Source organism: Mustela nivalis, assembly GCF_964662115.1.
Source record: "Mustela nivalis genome assembly, chromosome: 8".
Taxonomy (NCBI): Eukaryota; Metazoa; Chordata; class Mammalia; order Carnivora; family Mustelidae; genus Mustela; species Mustela nivalis.
The window spans coordinates 120,239,408-120,253,381 of record NC_139027.1 but is presented as its reverse complement, the minus strand read 5'-3'; the positions used below and the strand labels follow the sequence as shown (position 1 = coordinate 120,253,381).

General features: G+C 55.8%; 1 protein-coding gene across 2 annotated transcripts; it reads left to right on the top strand.

Moving 5' to 3' along the window:
* Positions 1-1,664: 1,664 nt before the first annotated feature.
* On the top strand, positions 1,665-12,695 carry E2F1 (E2F transcription factor 1). 2 transcript variants are annotated; one of them, XM_082746014.1, is made up of 8 exons: positions 1,665-2,029; positions 7,647-7,737; positions 8,110-8,329; positions 9,177-9,329; positions 10,829-10,943; positions 11,038-11,260; positions 11,396-11,581; positions 12,055-12,695. In XM_082746014.1, exons 1-8 carry the CDS (start codon positions 1,778-1,780, stop codon positions 12,171-12,173), a joined length of 1,359 nt encoding a protein of 452 aa, XP_082602140.1. In that variant the 5' UTR covers positions 1,665-1,777; the 3' UTR covers positions 12,174-12,695. The 2 variants fall into 2 exon arrangements, with proteins under 2 accessions (XP_082602140.1, XP_082602141.1); XM_082746015.1 differs by having other exon boundaries at positions 11,396-12,695.
* Positions 12,696-13,974: the final 1,279 nt, after the last annotated feature.

Sequence of the window (13,974 nt, the reverse complement as noted above, 5' to 3'; positions counted from 1 at the left end):
TACAGATGAGGAAACTGGAGCTGAGAATTGTCCTCAAGGGGCTATAATTCAAGGCTACACTACACATTTTGGTTATACTGGTATACTGTTTGTTCTCAAATGTGAACCTGCATAAAAATCATCTAGCATTGCGGGGTGGGGTGGGTAGGGGACTGATGGTGAAAACAGAGATTCCTGAGCACTTAGAAATTCTTAATTGGCAAGGATGGGTGGACCCAAAGTTAATGAGTGCCCGGGTGATTCTGAAGCTGGTTGCTGAGGCCTCCTTTTAAAGACCTAGGGCCTCCATGCTGTACTCTGGGTAGCCTCAGCCACTAGTCTGTTCCTTTCCTAACCTTTCTCAGCACCTGTTCTGGGTGAGACCAGTGTTGGGAGGAGGCCCTGTTGGAGTTCCCAGTCTGGTAGGAGAGGCAGATGGAGCAATTGAATGTGTGGTCAGTGTTGGAACAGAGGCAGCCTTGAGCAATGGAGGAAGTGAGTAATTACGACCCGACCCCGGAGGGCTCTCTGGAGGAAGTCATGTTTATTCTTGCCCTAGGGATATGATCCTTGTTTGTGTATTAGCTTCTTTTTCCTTATTTATTTATTTATTTTTTTCCCTGTGGATCATCCCCACCAGATGGCAGGCAAGTTCATAGAAATGATCAAGTCTCACATCTCTGCCCTCAGAGCTGGCACAAGGCCTGGCACAGAGAGGACAATATTGGTCAAATCAGCTGACCTGAGCAATGAGAAATGGCTGATGGAGAGGTCCCAGGGCCTCGGGATTAAATGCATTTTCATGCTCAGCACCCTCACCTCCTCCCTTTGTGAGTTCTAACATGGAGTTAATGGTGGAAATTCCTCATCATATTCCAAACATTTGTTATCTCTGTTCCTCTTTTCACTAAACCGAGCTCTTCAAGGTCTGAACTAAGAATGGGGCACAGAGCAGGCTCTCAAAACGTTTGCTGAATAAATGGGTGAATGAATGAGTTCAAGCAGATGCTGTGCATTGACTATTGAAGAGATTCCAGCTAAAAGGAGGCTTACAGGAAAGCCCCACGCTGTATTGGGCCAGATGTCCCTCCCCACTTCCTAGCAGTCCCCTTCTGCTCAGGCTCGGGGGCAGAGGGACAAGGCAGGTGCAGGATTTGAAAGTAAACGGTATAGGTGGGGCAAGTTGAGGATGGGAGCGGCAGCTGGGGCTTTGGAGGTGGGGCTGAACTTAGAAAAGAGGAAGGGCAGTTTCTAACGATCCGAACTGAGGTTGTTGGGGCTACAGGTGGCGGAGTCTAGGGGTCACGTGAGGCCTGCGTATGGTGTGAAGTGCAGAACGGACCCTCTGCCCTAAAGGTCTCCACATATCAGCAGGATGCGGTGCGTCGGGGTGGGAGCCGGGCCACCACACCTCGGGTAGGGACAGTCCCGGCTGGGGGCGGGGAGTGCGAAATCGCTTGGCACCGCCCCGACAAAGCCTGCGCGCGCCCGGTGCAGCGATTGGCCGCGCCTCCTCGCGCCGACGCCCCGACCCGCCCACTGCCGCCGGTCCGGCGCGCTGCAGCCAATGGGCCCCGTCGCCGTCGCCTACGTCACAGTCCGGACAGCCAATGGTGAGAGCGTTCGGCGGCTCGTGGCTCTTTCGCGGCAAAAAGGATTTGGCGCGTAAAAGTGGCCGGGACTTTGCAGGCAGCGGCGGCCGGGGGCGGAGCGGGATCGAGCCCTCGCCGCGGCCTGCCGCCATGGGCCCGCGCCGCCGCCGCCGCCTGCCACCCGGGCCGCGCGGGCCGTGAGCGCCATGGCCGTGGCCGGGGCCCCCGCAGGCGGCCCATGCGCGCCGGCGCTGGAGGCCCTGCTCGGGGCCGGCGCGCTGCGGCTGCTCGACTCCTCGCAGATCGTCATCATCTCCACCGCGCAGGACGCCAGCGCCCCGCCGGCCCCCGCCGCGCCAGCTGCCGGCCCCCGCGACCCCGACCTGCTGCTCTTCGCCACGCCGCAGGCGTCCCGGCCCACACCCAGCGCGCCGCGCCCTGCGCTCGGCCGCCCGCCGGTACGGACAGCAGGGACCTCGGGCCGAGTGTGCGTCGGGACCCCTTTGCAGACCCAGGCGGGGCGCGGTTTTGGGCCCGGAGGCAACGGGGGCGCGGGAGGGGGGGTTGGCCGAAGCTCCGGGGCTGGGCAGGACCGAGCCTGGGTGGGGCCTCCAGGCCCCGCCCCGGGGTGCGGGGTGACCTCGGGCCAGTCCCTGTTTGCTCCTCTGCGGCGGGCCTCAGCTTCCCAGAGCCGCTTGAGGGTCAGAATCAGTGGTAATAATGGCCCACGTGTATTCAGTTGGCGTTGCATGCATGCCAGGTCTCTGGCAGACTTGGAGCCAGCTAAAACTCACAACCATGCTGTGAGCTCAGTGTTGTCACTGTGCCCATCTGAACTGAGGCCCAGAGAGGGGAAGTGACTTGCCCCCGGTCATACGGCTGCAAGTGGTGGGGCTGGGATTTGAACTGAGGCCTGCTGGCTCCAGACCAGAACTCGTGGCAGGGTAGTGGGGATGGCTCCTTGGGGAGGTGAAGAGGGGGTGTCCTGGTGCCAGACTGTTGAAGAGTCATTGAGGAGACCCTCGTTCCTCCCTAGAGCCTCCACTGCCAGGTGCAGGCCTGGGCCTCTGGGCCTCTGGGCCTCTGGGGACAGGCCTCCTGGCTGGGAGGCCTTCTCTGCAGGGGCGGGGTGGCTGGGCCAGCTGCTGATCCCCTCCCTCTGCCTGTCCTTCCATCTGCCACCCTCCACCCTCACAGGCCCTGGTTGCCATGGAGCCTCATTAATCAGGCAGGCAGACCCCTAGGCCCCCAGGGAAGTACTGGGTGGGCTGGGCCTCTGGGAGCTGGAGTGGAGGCCCCCAGTGCCAGGAGAGTAAACATCCCAGGGAGATGGCTTGATAAAGTGTTCCCTGAGCAGCAAGAGGCTCAAGAGCAATTGGGACTGGGGAGCGGGGGAGCCCAAAAAGAGGTTGCTGAATTACAGGGGAGAAGGGTGCAGAGGCCTGAAGCTTGGACCCGTGGGCTGCAGGACTGGGTGTGGAGACCAGTTTGACTGGCAGAGCCTGTGGGTGAAGGTGGGGCATGGAAGGCTGGCAGGGGGCAGGGGGCCAGGCCAGCCAGGCAGGATGGGGTCTCAGCAGGGGGCTTGGAGCGAGTGGGAGGGGTGAGGCAGAGCCAGGGCAAGGAGGTGGAAGCTGTCCAACTGCTTATGGGGGCCTGGGTGGCAGCTGGTCCCTGAGGCATCCCGGCAAGTCTCTCCTAACTCCCTTGGCCCCTCGCCCAGTGCTGCCTTCCTTCCGGAATCACCAAGATGTTAATAACAATAGGAGCCACCATTGTTTTGAGCCTGTTTTGTGTGTCAGGCTGTGTGCCAAGCACTTCATCCAGTTAACTCTCAACATCCATCCCCTTTTACAGAGAGGGAAGCTGAGACCCAGGGATGGTAGGTCGTTCAGCTAGTGAAATGGAGGGACCAATCCAGACTTCCTGAGTGGTCAACCAATTAGCCATGGGGATGCTTTGCCCCCTGGAGATGCTAATAGAGGTTGAAGGAAGTTCAGGGACCCTTCTGATGGGTGAAGGGAAGAGGATTGTACCAAGGGGCAGGTCACCTATATTCCAGTGGCCTTTCTGTGCAGGTGCCAGCCTGGGGCCTGGACCTGCAAACTGAGTACTTAGCAGACCCCCAGGGCTGTAGAGGCTGAGCTCCAGGCTCTGAGGGACTGCCAGAGACTGGGCTGAGGACACGTGCTCCACCCCACCCTCAGCGGTGTTAGGGGCTGCCCTGTAGCCCCGAGCATTCCATTCATTCAATTGTTGAGTTAGTGAACGCCCAAGAGGTACTAGACACAGGCACTTAAGGAGCCTCTGCCCTCACAGCACTGAAGCACTAGTAGCCATTTTCTCCCAGGGTGGGGGGATGTGTGGGGAGGCTGGTGAGGGCTGGCACCATTCCGGAGCTGAAGTCGCAGAAACATGGGCCTAGCACTGGCGCCCTCCACCACTGCCCCCTCTTGTACCTCTGGGTAGCCACTGGCCAATGCAGCTGTGACCTCCTCTGAGGTTTGGGGCAGTCTTTGAAGCCAGCCACGGGTTCAGCTTCAGCATCAGTGAGCATTCATTGAGCACCTCTTGCATACACAAGTTTCTGAACAATTCAGCTGTTTCTTCTGGCCCTTCCCATCCACTTCTTTCCTGTTGTCATGGCTGTTAAAAAACAAGTTAAATAGGGGCGCCTGGGTGGCTCAGTGGGTTAAAGCCTCTGCCTTCTGCTCAGGTCAGGATCCCAGGGTGCTGGGATTGAGCCCTGCATCGGGCTTTCTGCTCAGCAGGGAGCCTGCTTCCCTTCTTCTCTCTCTGGCTGCCTCTCTGCCTACTTGTGATCTGTCTGTCAAATAAATAAAAAATCTTAAAAGAAAAACAAGTTAAATATAATAGACATTTACTATACAAAAAGAGTTAAGAGACTAAAAAGTTAGATGCCAACCCATCCATTTTTCCTTCTGCTTTCTTTTCCTAAGCCTGTTTTTTTTTTTTTAAGGTGGTTGTGACCATTTTCTTTTTCTTAAGTTTTAGAAATTGTAGTTTTCCCTTTATTTCTATGTTTAAACAGTGGGTCATCCACCCTTGATAAGATACTATAACAGTCCCCATGGTGGTCCCCACCCACACACCCTCCGGAGTTTACTCCTAGAATGGATTCTAAAATACGGAAAACTAAACCAGAGAAGATGTTTCATGAGATTTTTTTAATCCAAAAAGGGATCCAATCAATGCATGGCCCTCTAACAATGTTTTTCTTGTCATTGTCTTTGAGTGGATTCTGTGTCACTCTCCCTCGAGCCTTGACAGCTACATGGTATTCCAGGGGCCAGACGAGCCACACTTTTTTGGGGCTCCCCTTCCACAGATGGTTGGTGGAGTGGTCCAGATTTTTTCGCCAGCATTCTGTGTGTCTTCAGCTTTGCCTTTCTTTTTTTTCTTTTCTTTTTTTTTTTTTAAAGATTTTATGTATTTGACAGACAGAGATCACGAGAAGGCAGTTCAGCTCTGCCTTTTTAGGCTTCTGTGCCAAGCTGTCTGGAGAGCAGTGGCAGAAATGGACATCTGCTTGAGCCCTTGTTTCAGGGTGTGGCACTGACCTGGCTTCAGGGTGGGCAGGGGTCTGAGGAACGGAGAGAAGAGGAGGGGTGCTGTTGGCAGGTGCACATTAGGTTCCGGCCCAAGGGACAAGGCTGGTGTCGGGGGCTGGCTTCTGGACTAGGCAGCAGGGAGGCAGGGCACGTGGCAGATAGGAACATGGGCTCTGTGCCAGCCTGTTAGGGCTCACCTCCTGGCCCTTGCTCTCACCAAACGATCTTTCTGAGGTGCAGGCCCCTGGGGAAGGGAAGGTCATCACGGCATCTGTTGCAAGGTCTGGACAGAGGGTTTGATGACTGAATGCGGGGAACGCTCAGTGCACAAAAGGCACTCGGCCTGTGTGAGTGCTTCTACCCCCCGGGATGCCCGAGGGCACCCATGAGCCTGCAAACATGCTAGTTAGCGCCTGGCCCCACAGCGGACGGTGAGGATTCAGGCCCGGCGCCTGCCTCTGAGGGGTCACTGTCTTCCGGGTGAGACAGACGCGTCTCCGGAAATTTGTAGGAAGAGATAATGTGGGCAAAGCTTGGTTTTGACCACTTTGGCAGGAGAAGAGGCCCGGTCATTGCGGCATCAGAAGGACCAAAGTAATGGCTGAGGTGCCTGCCCACAGAGGTGGGTAGAATCCGTGTGAAGAGGAGGGAGGGGGGTGAGGGTTCTTCTGGGAGGGAAGCCCCGTGGGCTGAAGCTTGGAGGCAGAGGTTTGTGGGAAAATCCCTCTCAGCAGAAGTTGACGTGGAGAAGGGGCAGGAGGGTCCTAGGCTGGAGAGGGACAGATGGAGGTGGGGAGGAGACTGACTGGTGATGGGATTTCTTGGCAACCAGATGTGATGAGGGCATGGCTGCCTTAAAGAGGTTCTAGCTCAGGAAACCCTGTGGGTGAGGGAGGGGCAGGTTTGGCTGGTGTGAGTCAGGATGGGCCTGAGATCCCTGTGGGACTCTGGGGGCAATCTCCGTCCTCCAGTGTATGTGACTAAATCTGAGAGCGTTCTGGATGGGAATCTTGGTTCAGCCGCTTCCTGGCCATCTGACCTTGGGCCTTTCTGGACTTCAGTTACTTTATTTGTAAAATGGAATCATGATTATTATTATCTTTAAAGATTTTATGTATTTATTTGACAGAGAGCACCAGAGCTCAGAAGCAGGGGGAGCAGCAGAGGGAGAGGGAGAAGCAGACGCCCCCTGAGCAGGGAGCCCTATCGGGGCTCGATCCCAGGACCTAAGCTGAAGGCAAATGCCCAACCGACTGAGGCACCCAGGCGCCTCGAAACAGAGCCATTATTATGCTGCTAACCCATAGGACAGAATGAATTAACATGTGCAAATCATTTGGTGAGCACTAATGGCCACCATGTTCACAGAAACCAGAGAGGAGGTGGCTTGCCCAAGGGACCTAGAGCCAGATGACTTAAAACAACAAGCACTTAACTAATACAACACTGTGTGTTAATGATACTACAATTGAAATTAAAAACTTAATTAAAATAACACCCCAGTAACAAACATTCATTATCATACAGACTTGGTGGGGCAGGAATTCAGAGGAGGCTTAGCTTAGTCCTTCTGGCTCAGGATCTGAGGTTGGAGGACTTGTTTCTAAGACTCACACTGCTACTGGAGGAGGCCTCAGTGCCTTGCCACTTGGGCCTGTGGGACATGGCCGCGGCTCTCCCCAGGACGAGTGGTCCAGTGTAGGAAGGAAGAAGGAAGCTCCAGCGCGTCTCTGACCCAGTCCAAGAGGCGACTTGTCATCACCCCCATCACACTGCTCCTTGGAAGCAAGTTACCAGATCTGGCCCATACTTAAGGTGAAAAGAATTAGGCCCCATTTTTTGAAAAGAAGAGTATCAAGAAATTTGTTGACCTCTTTTATTTTATTTTAAAATTTTTATTTATTTGACAGAGAGAGACAGTGAGAGAAAGAACACAACAGAGGGAGAGGGAGAAGCAGGCTTCCCGCTGAGCAGGGAGCTCCATCCCAGGACCGTGGGATCATGACCTAAACCCAAGGCAGACGCTTAACGCCTGAGCCACCCAGGCGCCCCTGCAAACCTCTTTTAAAACTACCGCCAGGGGCCAACTGGGCTCAGTTGGCTGGGCAACTGCCTTCAGCTCAGGTCATGGTCCTGGAGTTCCCAGGATCGAGTCCCACATCCGGCTCCCTGCTCAGCGGGGAGTCTGCTTCTCCTTCTGACCCTCCCCTTCTCATGCCCTTTCTCTCTCATTCTCTCTCAAATAAATAAATAAAATCTTAAAAAAAATAAAATAAAATAAAACCACCACAGACACCAGGGAAGTAGTGGCAGAGCTAGAACTCCTGTTGAGTGACCTGTTCTGTGTGGTAGGACTGTGTCCCCTGGGAGCTCCCCGACCCTCACGGAGGCAGCCTACTACACAGAGTGGGGCACGGGTGGCCCAGGAGCACCAAGCTCTGAGCCAGGTCTCCTGAGGCCTCACTCCTAATTCTTGGGCATCTTCCCATTGTTTCTGCCGCAGGTAAAGCGGAGGTTGGACCTGGAAACAGACCATCAGTACCTGGCTGAGAGCAGCAGGCCGGCCCGGGGCAGAGGTCGCCACCCAGGAAAAGGTACCCACAGAGCTGGGGCTGCAGCAGGCCCTCTGACAGGGCCCAAGTTGGGGGTGTGGATGGACAAACACTCTGGCAAAGTAAGCTCCGGTCTGTGAGGCCTGGCCCTGAGCCAGACCTCTGGGGGCCCCCGAGGGGCAGCTGGAGTGGCTGCCTGGCATGGCTTCCGCAGGCCCTGGGGGGTGGGGAGTTCCCCAGCCAGAAGAGGAATGTCGTGTGGTTGGCAGGCAGCAGCCCCAGGCCCTCCCTGTTGGCTTCGCCAAGGGGTAGGTGCCATCTGCCCATCCCCCGCATCTTCCTGCCCTGCCTGGAAGGCTTGCCTGGCTGGGTATGGGGGTGGTGCTGAGGCGCCCTCCGTGCCTGGACCCCCAGGTGTGAAATCCCCAGGGGAGAAGTCACGCTATGAGACCTCGCTGAATCTGACCACGAAGCGCTTCCTGGAGCTGCTGAGCCGCTCAGCTGATGGCGTTGTTGATCTGAACTGGGCAGCCGAGGTGCTGAAGGTGCAGAAACGGCGCATCTATGACATCACCAATGTCCTCGAGGGCATCCAGCTCATTGCCAAGAAGTCCAAGAACCACATCCAGTGGCTGTAGGTACCAGCCACTCGGGAGGGCAGGCGGAGGCTGGGGCCCGGGGCCGGGCCAGCGTGCAGGAGCTGATGGTGATCACCACCGTGGCCGTCCGCATCCTGGCATCCTCCTGTCTAGCTGGGGAAACCACGGCTTGGGGGGGGAGGTGGCTTCCCTGAGGAAAGTCCGCAGATGCTACACCTGCAGCCCCGTGCGCCGTCCTGTATTTCTTCGCCTGGCGAACCACCGTCCAGATCAGGATGAAGAACATGTCCAGCACCACAGAAAGTTCCCTGGGCTCCTTCCCAGTGTTGCCCACCCCTCCTACCCTAGGTGATGGCCGTTCTGCCTTCTCTTGCCGTCAGTGGGATTGTCTAACACAACTGTTTGGTTCTTGTTAGTTCTTGTTTTGTTTTTCCCCTCTTAACCCCCTTCACTGGCCATGCTAGTCCCCTCTCTGGGACACATCTTTTTTAGTTTTTGGTGGATCATTCCCTTCTGCATCATTTTTCTTTTCTTTTTACTTGATGGCATGTCCTGGAAGTGCATCCGTGTCTGTACATCGGATACGTTCTCGTCCTTTTATATGATCTTACAGTTTTCCGTGGCATGCCTATGCCATCATCTACTCTCGTGCCCCCTGGAAGGGACATGTTGGTATTTACAGCCGTCCAGGCCCAAATTCAGACCCCTGCTAGGCTGACTTGGAGCCCAGCTTCCGCTCTCTGCTGTTTCTCAGCTGGGGCGCCAGACCCAGAGAGGGATGAAGGCTTGCTTGGGCCTCCCAGGATGGGCAGCAGCAGACTGGGTGCGGAGGGTTAGGGCTCCCGGGTTGGGAGCTGCAGACCCTCCCTTTGCCGCCTGCAGAGGCAGCCACGCGGCAGTGGGAATCGGCGGGCGGCTGGAAGGCCTGACCCAGGACCTGCGGCAGCTCCAGGAGAGTGAGCGACAGCTGGACCACCTGATCCATCTCTGCACCACCCAACTGAGGCTGCTCTCTGAGGATGCCGACAGCCAGCGATATCCTTGGACTGTCGGGGCGCTGGCCAGGGATGGGCAGGACCGTTGGGTGCGGCCCCATCCAAGTGGGACTAGGGAGGGGACCCTGGGCCCTGAATTCAGGACGAGGCTCTGGCTTTGGTTGCCAGTTCTGGCCTGAGCGCTTCCTTGGTGTTAGGCTGGACGAGTTACAGAGCCCCTCTGAGCCTCAGCTTCATCTGCAAGAGGGGAAAGTAGTCCGTGCCCAAACTGCACAGATTAAAACGAGAAAAACTAGTACCGGCAGCAGCAAACATTTATTTAGTAGTGATTTCGTCCATGGGGGTAGTAGCTTCAAGGTCAGAGATCTAAGTTCTTACTTATCTTTTTTTTAAAGATTTTATTTATTTATTCGACAGAGAGATCACAAGTAGGCAGAGAGGAAGGCAGAGAGAGAGGAGGAAGCAGGCTCCCTGCTGAGCAGAGAGCCCGAAGCGGGACTCGATCCCAGGACCCTGAGATCATGACCTGAGCCGAAGGCAGTGGCTTAACCCACTGAGCCACCCAGGCGCCCACTTATCTTTCATTCACAAAAATAGAAGCTTTTTTAAAAAAAAGATTTTATTTATTTACTTGATAGACAGAGATCACAAGTAGGCAGAGAGGAGGAAGCAGGCTCCCTGCTGAGCAGAGAGCCCGATGTGGGGCTCGATCCCAGGACCCTGGGATCATGACCTGAGCCGAAGGCAGAGGCTTTAACCCACTAAGCCACCCAGGCGCCCCCAAAATAGAAGCTTTTTATTTAAGATTTTATTTTTAGGTAATGCTACACCCAACATGAGGCTTGAACTCACAACTCCAGGACCAAGAGACTCATGTTCCACTGACTAAGCCAACCAGGCACCCCCTAGAAACACTATTTTAAAATAAGTGTACTTCTCTTTGCTTTTATTTTTTTTTAGTAAATAGCCAAATCACGTGGGGTTTTGTTTTTTGTTTTTTGTTTTTTAAGATTTTATTTCCGAGGAGGGGAGAGAGAGCATGCATGCGCATGAGAGGGTATGAGAGCAGGGGGAGGGAAAAGCAGACTCCCCGCTGAGCAGGGAGTCCCATATGGGGCTCGATCCCAGGACCCAGAGATCATGACCTGAGCCGAAGGCAGAGCCTTAACTGACTGAGCCATCTAGGCACTCCGCAAATTCTGTTTATCAGTTTTAGAGACAACCACCAAGTGACACCAAGATCATGGATCAGAATAAATGCTCAGCAGCAGGCGTGGAGTTGTGTTAAGTAACCTACATCAAATTATTGCAGGAAGCCAACATTACCTTGGGATTAGGTGGGTGGAATGATGTCATTGTACAGATGTGGAAACTGAGGCTCAAAGGTGTGAGACTCAAGCACCAACTGTGTGCCAGGCCCTGGGGTGGGGTATGAAGAGGACAGGACAGACTAAGTAGGTATGAGGTATGGATTCTTATGAACTCTCTGGGTGGGTGAGCCCAGAGGTCAAAAGTCATGTGGTCCTTGACTCCACCAACCCTGGCCTACGTGACCTGCCAGGACCTTCGTAGTATTGCAGACCCTGCAGAGCAGATGGTCATGGTGATCAAGGCCCCTCCCGAGACCCAGCTCCAAGCCGTAGACTCCTCAGAGGTGAGACCTAGGACTCCAGACCTGCCCAGGACAGGCTGGGTGGGGTTGGTGGTCTGCTGAGCCTCCATTCACCCTGCCCGCTGCCTCCACCCAGACCTTTCAGATCTCCCTTAAGAGCAAACAAGGCCCCATTGACGTTTTCCTGTGCCCTGAGGAGAGTGCAGGCGGGATCAGCCCTGGGAAGACCCCATCCCAGGGGACAGCTTCTGGGGAGGAGGACAGGGCAGTTGACCCTGCCACCACAGTGCCACCGCCATCATCTCCCCCCTCGTCCCCTGCTGCGGATCCCAGCCAGTCCCTGCTCAGCCTGGAGCAAGGTGGGTGAAGGGTGGGTGGGTGCGGTGGGTCAGTGTCCCTCTCCCAGTGGGGTGGGCAGGCACGAGAGCCCCCTCTGCCCTCCCCGCCCTCCCTGCGGGCCGTCCCTGGCCTGTGATGCTCCCCCATCTCCCCAGAGCCTCTGCTTTCCCGGATGGGTGGCCTGCGGGCCCCTGTGGACGAGGACCGCCTGTCCCCGCTGGTGGCGGCCGACTCGCTCCTGGAACATGTACGGGAGGACTTCTCCGGCCTCCTCCCTGAGGAGTTCATCAGCCTGTCCCCCCCCCATGAGGCCCTCGACTACCACTTTGGCCTTGAGGAGGGTGAGGGCATCAGAGACCTCTTCGACTGTGACTTTGGGGACCTTACCCCTCTGGATTTCTGACGGGGCTCGGGGGGACCAGGGCCTCCGGAGATGCCCACCCTGTCTTTGCAGTCCTGGAGCCCCCTGCCCCTGGCCGTCCTCCCAGCCCGATTGGAAACGTTTAATTTATACCCCTCTCCCCTATCTCCAGAAGCTTCTAGCTCTGGAGTCTGGCTACTGCCAGGAGGCTGAGCAAGCCAGGAAGGGAAGGATTCTGTTTGTGGTGTGTATGTGCATGCACCTGGCACCCAACATGTGTGTCCACGGGGTGAGTGGTGTGTGAGCATGTGTGTGTGCATGTACCGGGGAATGAAGGTGAACACATCTGTGCGTGCACTGAAAACACGCCCCAGTGTGTCCACGTGTGTGTGCATGAGTCCATGTGTGCGCGTGGTGGGGGCTCTAACTGCACTTTTGGTCTCCTTGCTCCAGGGGCCCCACGAGGCCCAGGGTGGCCACCTGCCCCCAGAAACCTGCGTGCTGACCAGGCCAGGTGGCGAGGCCTTGGCTTGCTTGTTTGCAGGACAGCGAGAGCACTTCTGTCGTCTTAAAGGTTTTTCTGATTGAAGCTTTAATGGAGCGTTATTTATTTATCAAGGCCTCTTTGGCAAGCTTGGGGCACCAGCAAAGGGTAGGAGGGATGTGGGACCGATGCCCCAACCCCTTATACCCCTGAGCGGGGCAGGGGTCCCTGAGCTGTTCTTTGCCCTACTCCGAAGGAGCTGAGGCCCGAGCGGTTTATTTATTGGGAAAGTGAGGGAGGGAGACAGACTGACTGACTGACAGCCATGGGTGGATCAAGGGTGGTCCCTTGGTTTTCAGTGGTCCCTCCCCAGGGGGTCACTGCAGGGCCCCAACTTCCCCCCAGGATGGATGTGAGATGGGAAAGGTGAGTGGGGGACCTTCACTGACAGGGTGGGCAGAAGCGGTGGGTGAAGGGTGCCACTAGCCCAGACCACAGGGCCCCTCTGCCCCACTTGTTGCTCTGCCCCCTCCTCCAATCTGCACTTTGATTTGCCTTCCTAACCGCTCTGTTCCCTCCTGCTTTGGTTTTAATAAATATTTTGATGGTGTTTGGGCTGGGTTTTGGGACTATGTGCTGGGAGCAGACCTGGGGGTGGGAGAGGTCTGGGTTGCTGGGGAAATGCCCCTTGTCTACTTCTCCTCTCCCAGCCCCTGCTTGGTGTCATTTAATTTGAGCTTCGTAGCCACAAGAAAGGCTTCCTCACTATTTTTGTCCTAACTTAAAAACTGATTCAGTGAGGTAGTAAGTGAACTCCTCTCCTCTCCCAAAGTGGCCAGAGAGGCCACTCTGAATGCTGTGTTCCTTCCAGATGTTTCTGGGCATTTGTAAACCTGCAACAGACCATTACAACAGGATGATTCTTTGTCAGGTTCTTTTAGGTTCTGAGTACACATGTCCTCTCCTGGGGCTCTCAGCCTCAGCCGGAGGAGACTTATTAGACAAATGAGTAAATCAGAGGGCTTCCTCTAAGGGGTGGTGCTTGAGCTGAGAGCTGTGGGATAGAGTTAATGGAGGAGGAAAATATGAACACACCTAGCAAGGCAGTGTGGGCAAAGGCCCTGGGGCAGGAGGGAGCAGGGCACAGAGGACCTGAGAGAAGCCTGTTTGGAGTCCTGGGGTGAGTCCTGGGGCCAGAGTAGAGAGAATTTCAGACTCACTGGTGAGTCAGAGATAGCAGTGACATATCCTGTTTTTTATTTTGAAAGTTCCCTTTGGGGGCTGTGTGGAAGATGAATTGAAGAAGGGCCAAGATGGCAGAGGGGAGGGGAAAGAGGGCTGAACTGAGTTTGAAAGCGGAGGGGAAGGGTTGGGAGCCAGTCCACACTGACCTGTTCAGCCCCTCGGTGAGCTTTCTCTGAGCCAGTTCCTATTTTAAGCCCTTTACAGTCAGTAGGTGAGCCCCCACAATAATCCCTTATGGCCTCTATGATTTACCCCCATTTAGCAGAAAATGATAGAGATGCCCAGAAGTGAAGTCCATTTCAGGTCTCCCCCACAGGGTGTCACTCCATTGTACCGCAGTTTGCTCTGCTGACCCGACAGTGGCTGGGATCTGCCCTTAGTGGGCACAAGGTGCAACCCCCGTCCTTCTGTTCCCGGCTGTGTAGTACTCCCAAGCCGCCAGGCGTACCCATGACCAGTCCTAGCTGGGAATAACCCCTTGGGTGGTTCCGGACTCCGCAGTTGCCCACCCTCCTGGAGGCTCTGGTAACAACCGCCGAGGGGAGCGGTGTTGGGAGTTTGGGAGTTACACTACTACCTGCGGCTTCTGCCCTCCTGAAGACTGGAGTTGGCTTTCCAGTAGGGAAAGCGGGGGCGGGGGTGGG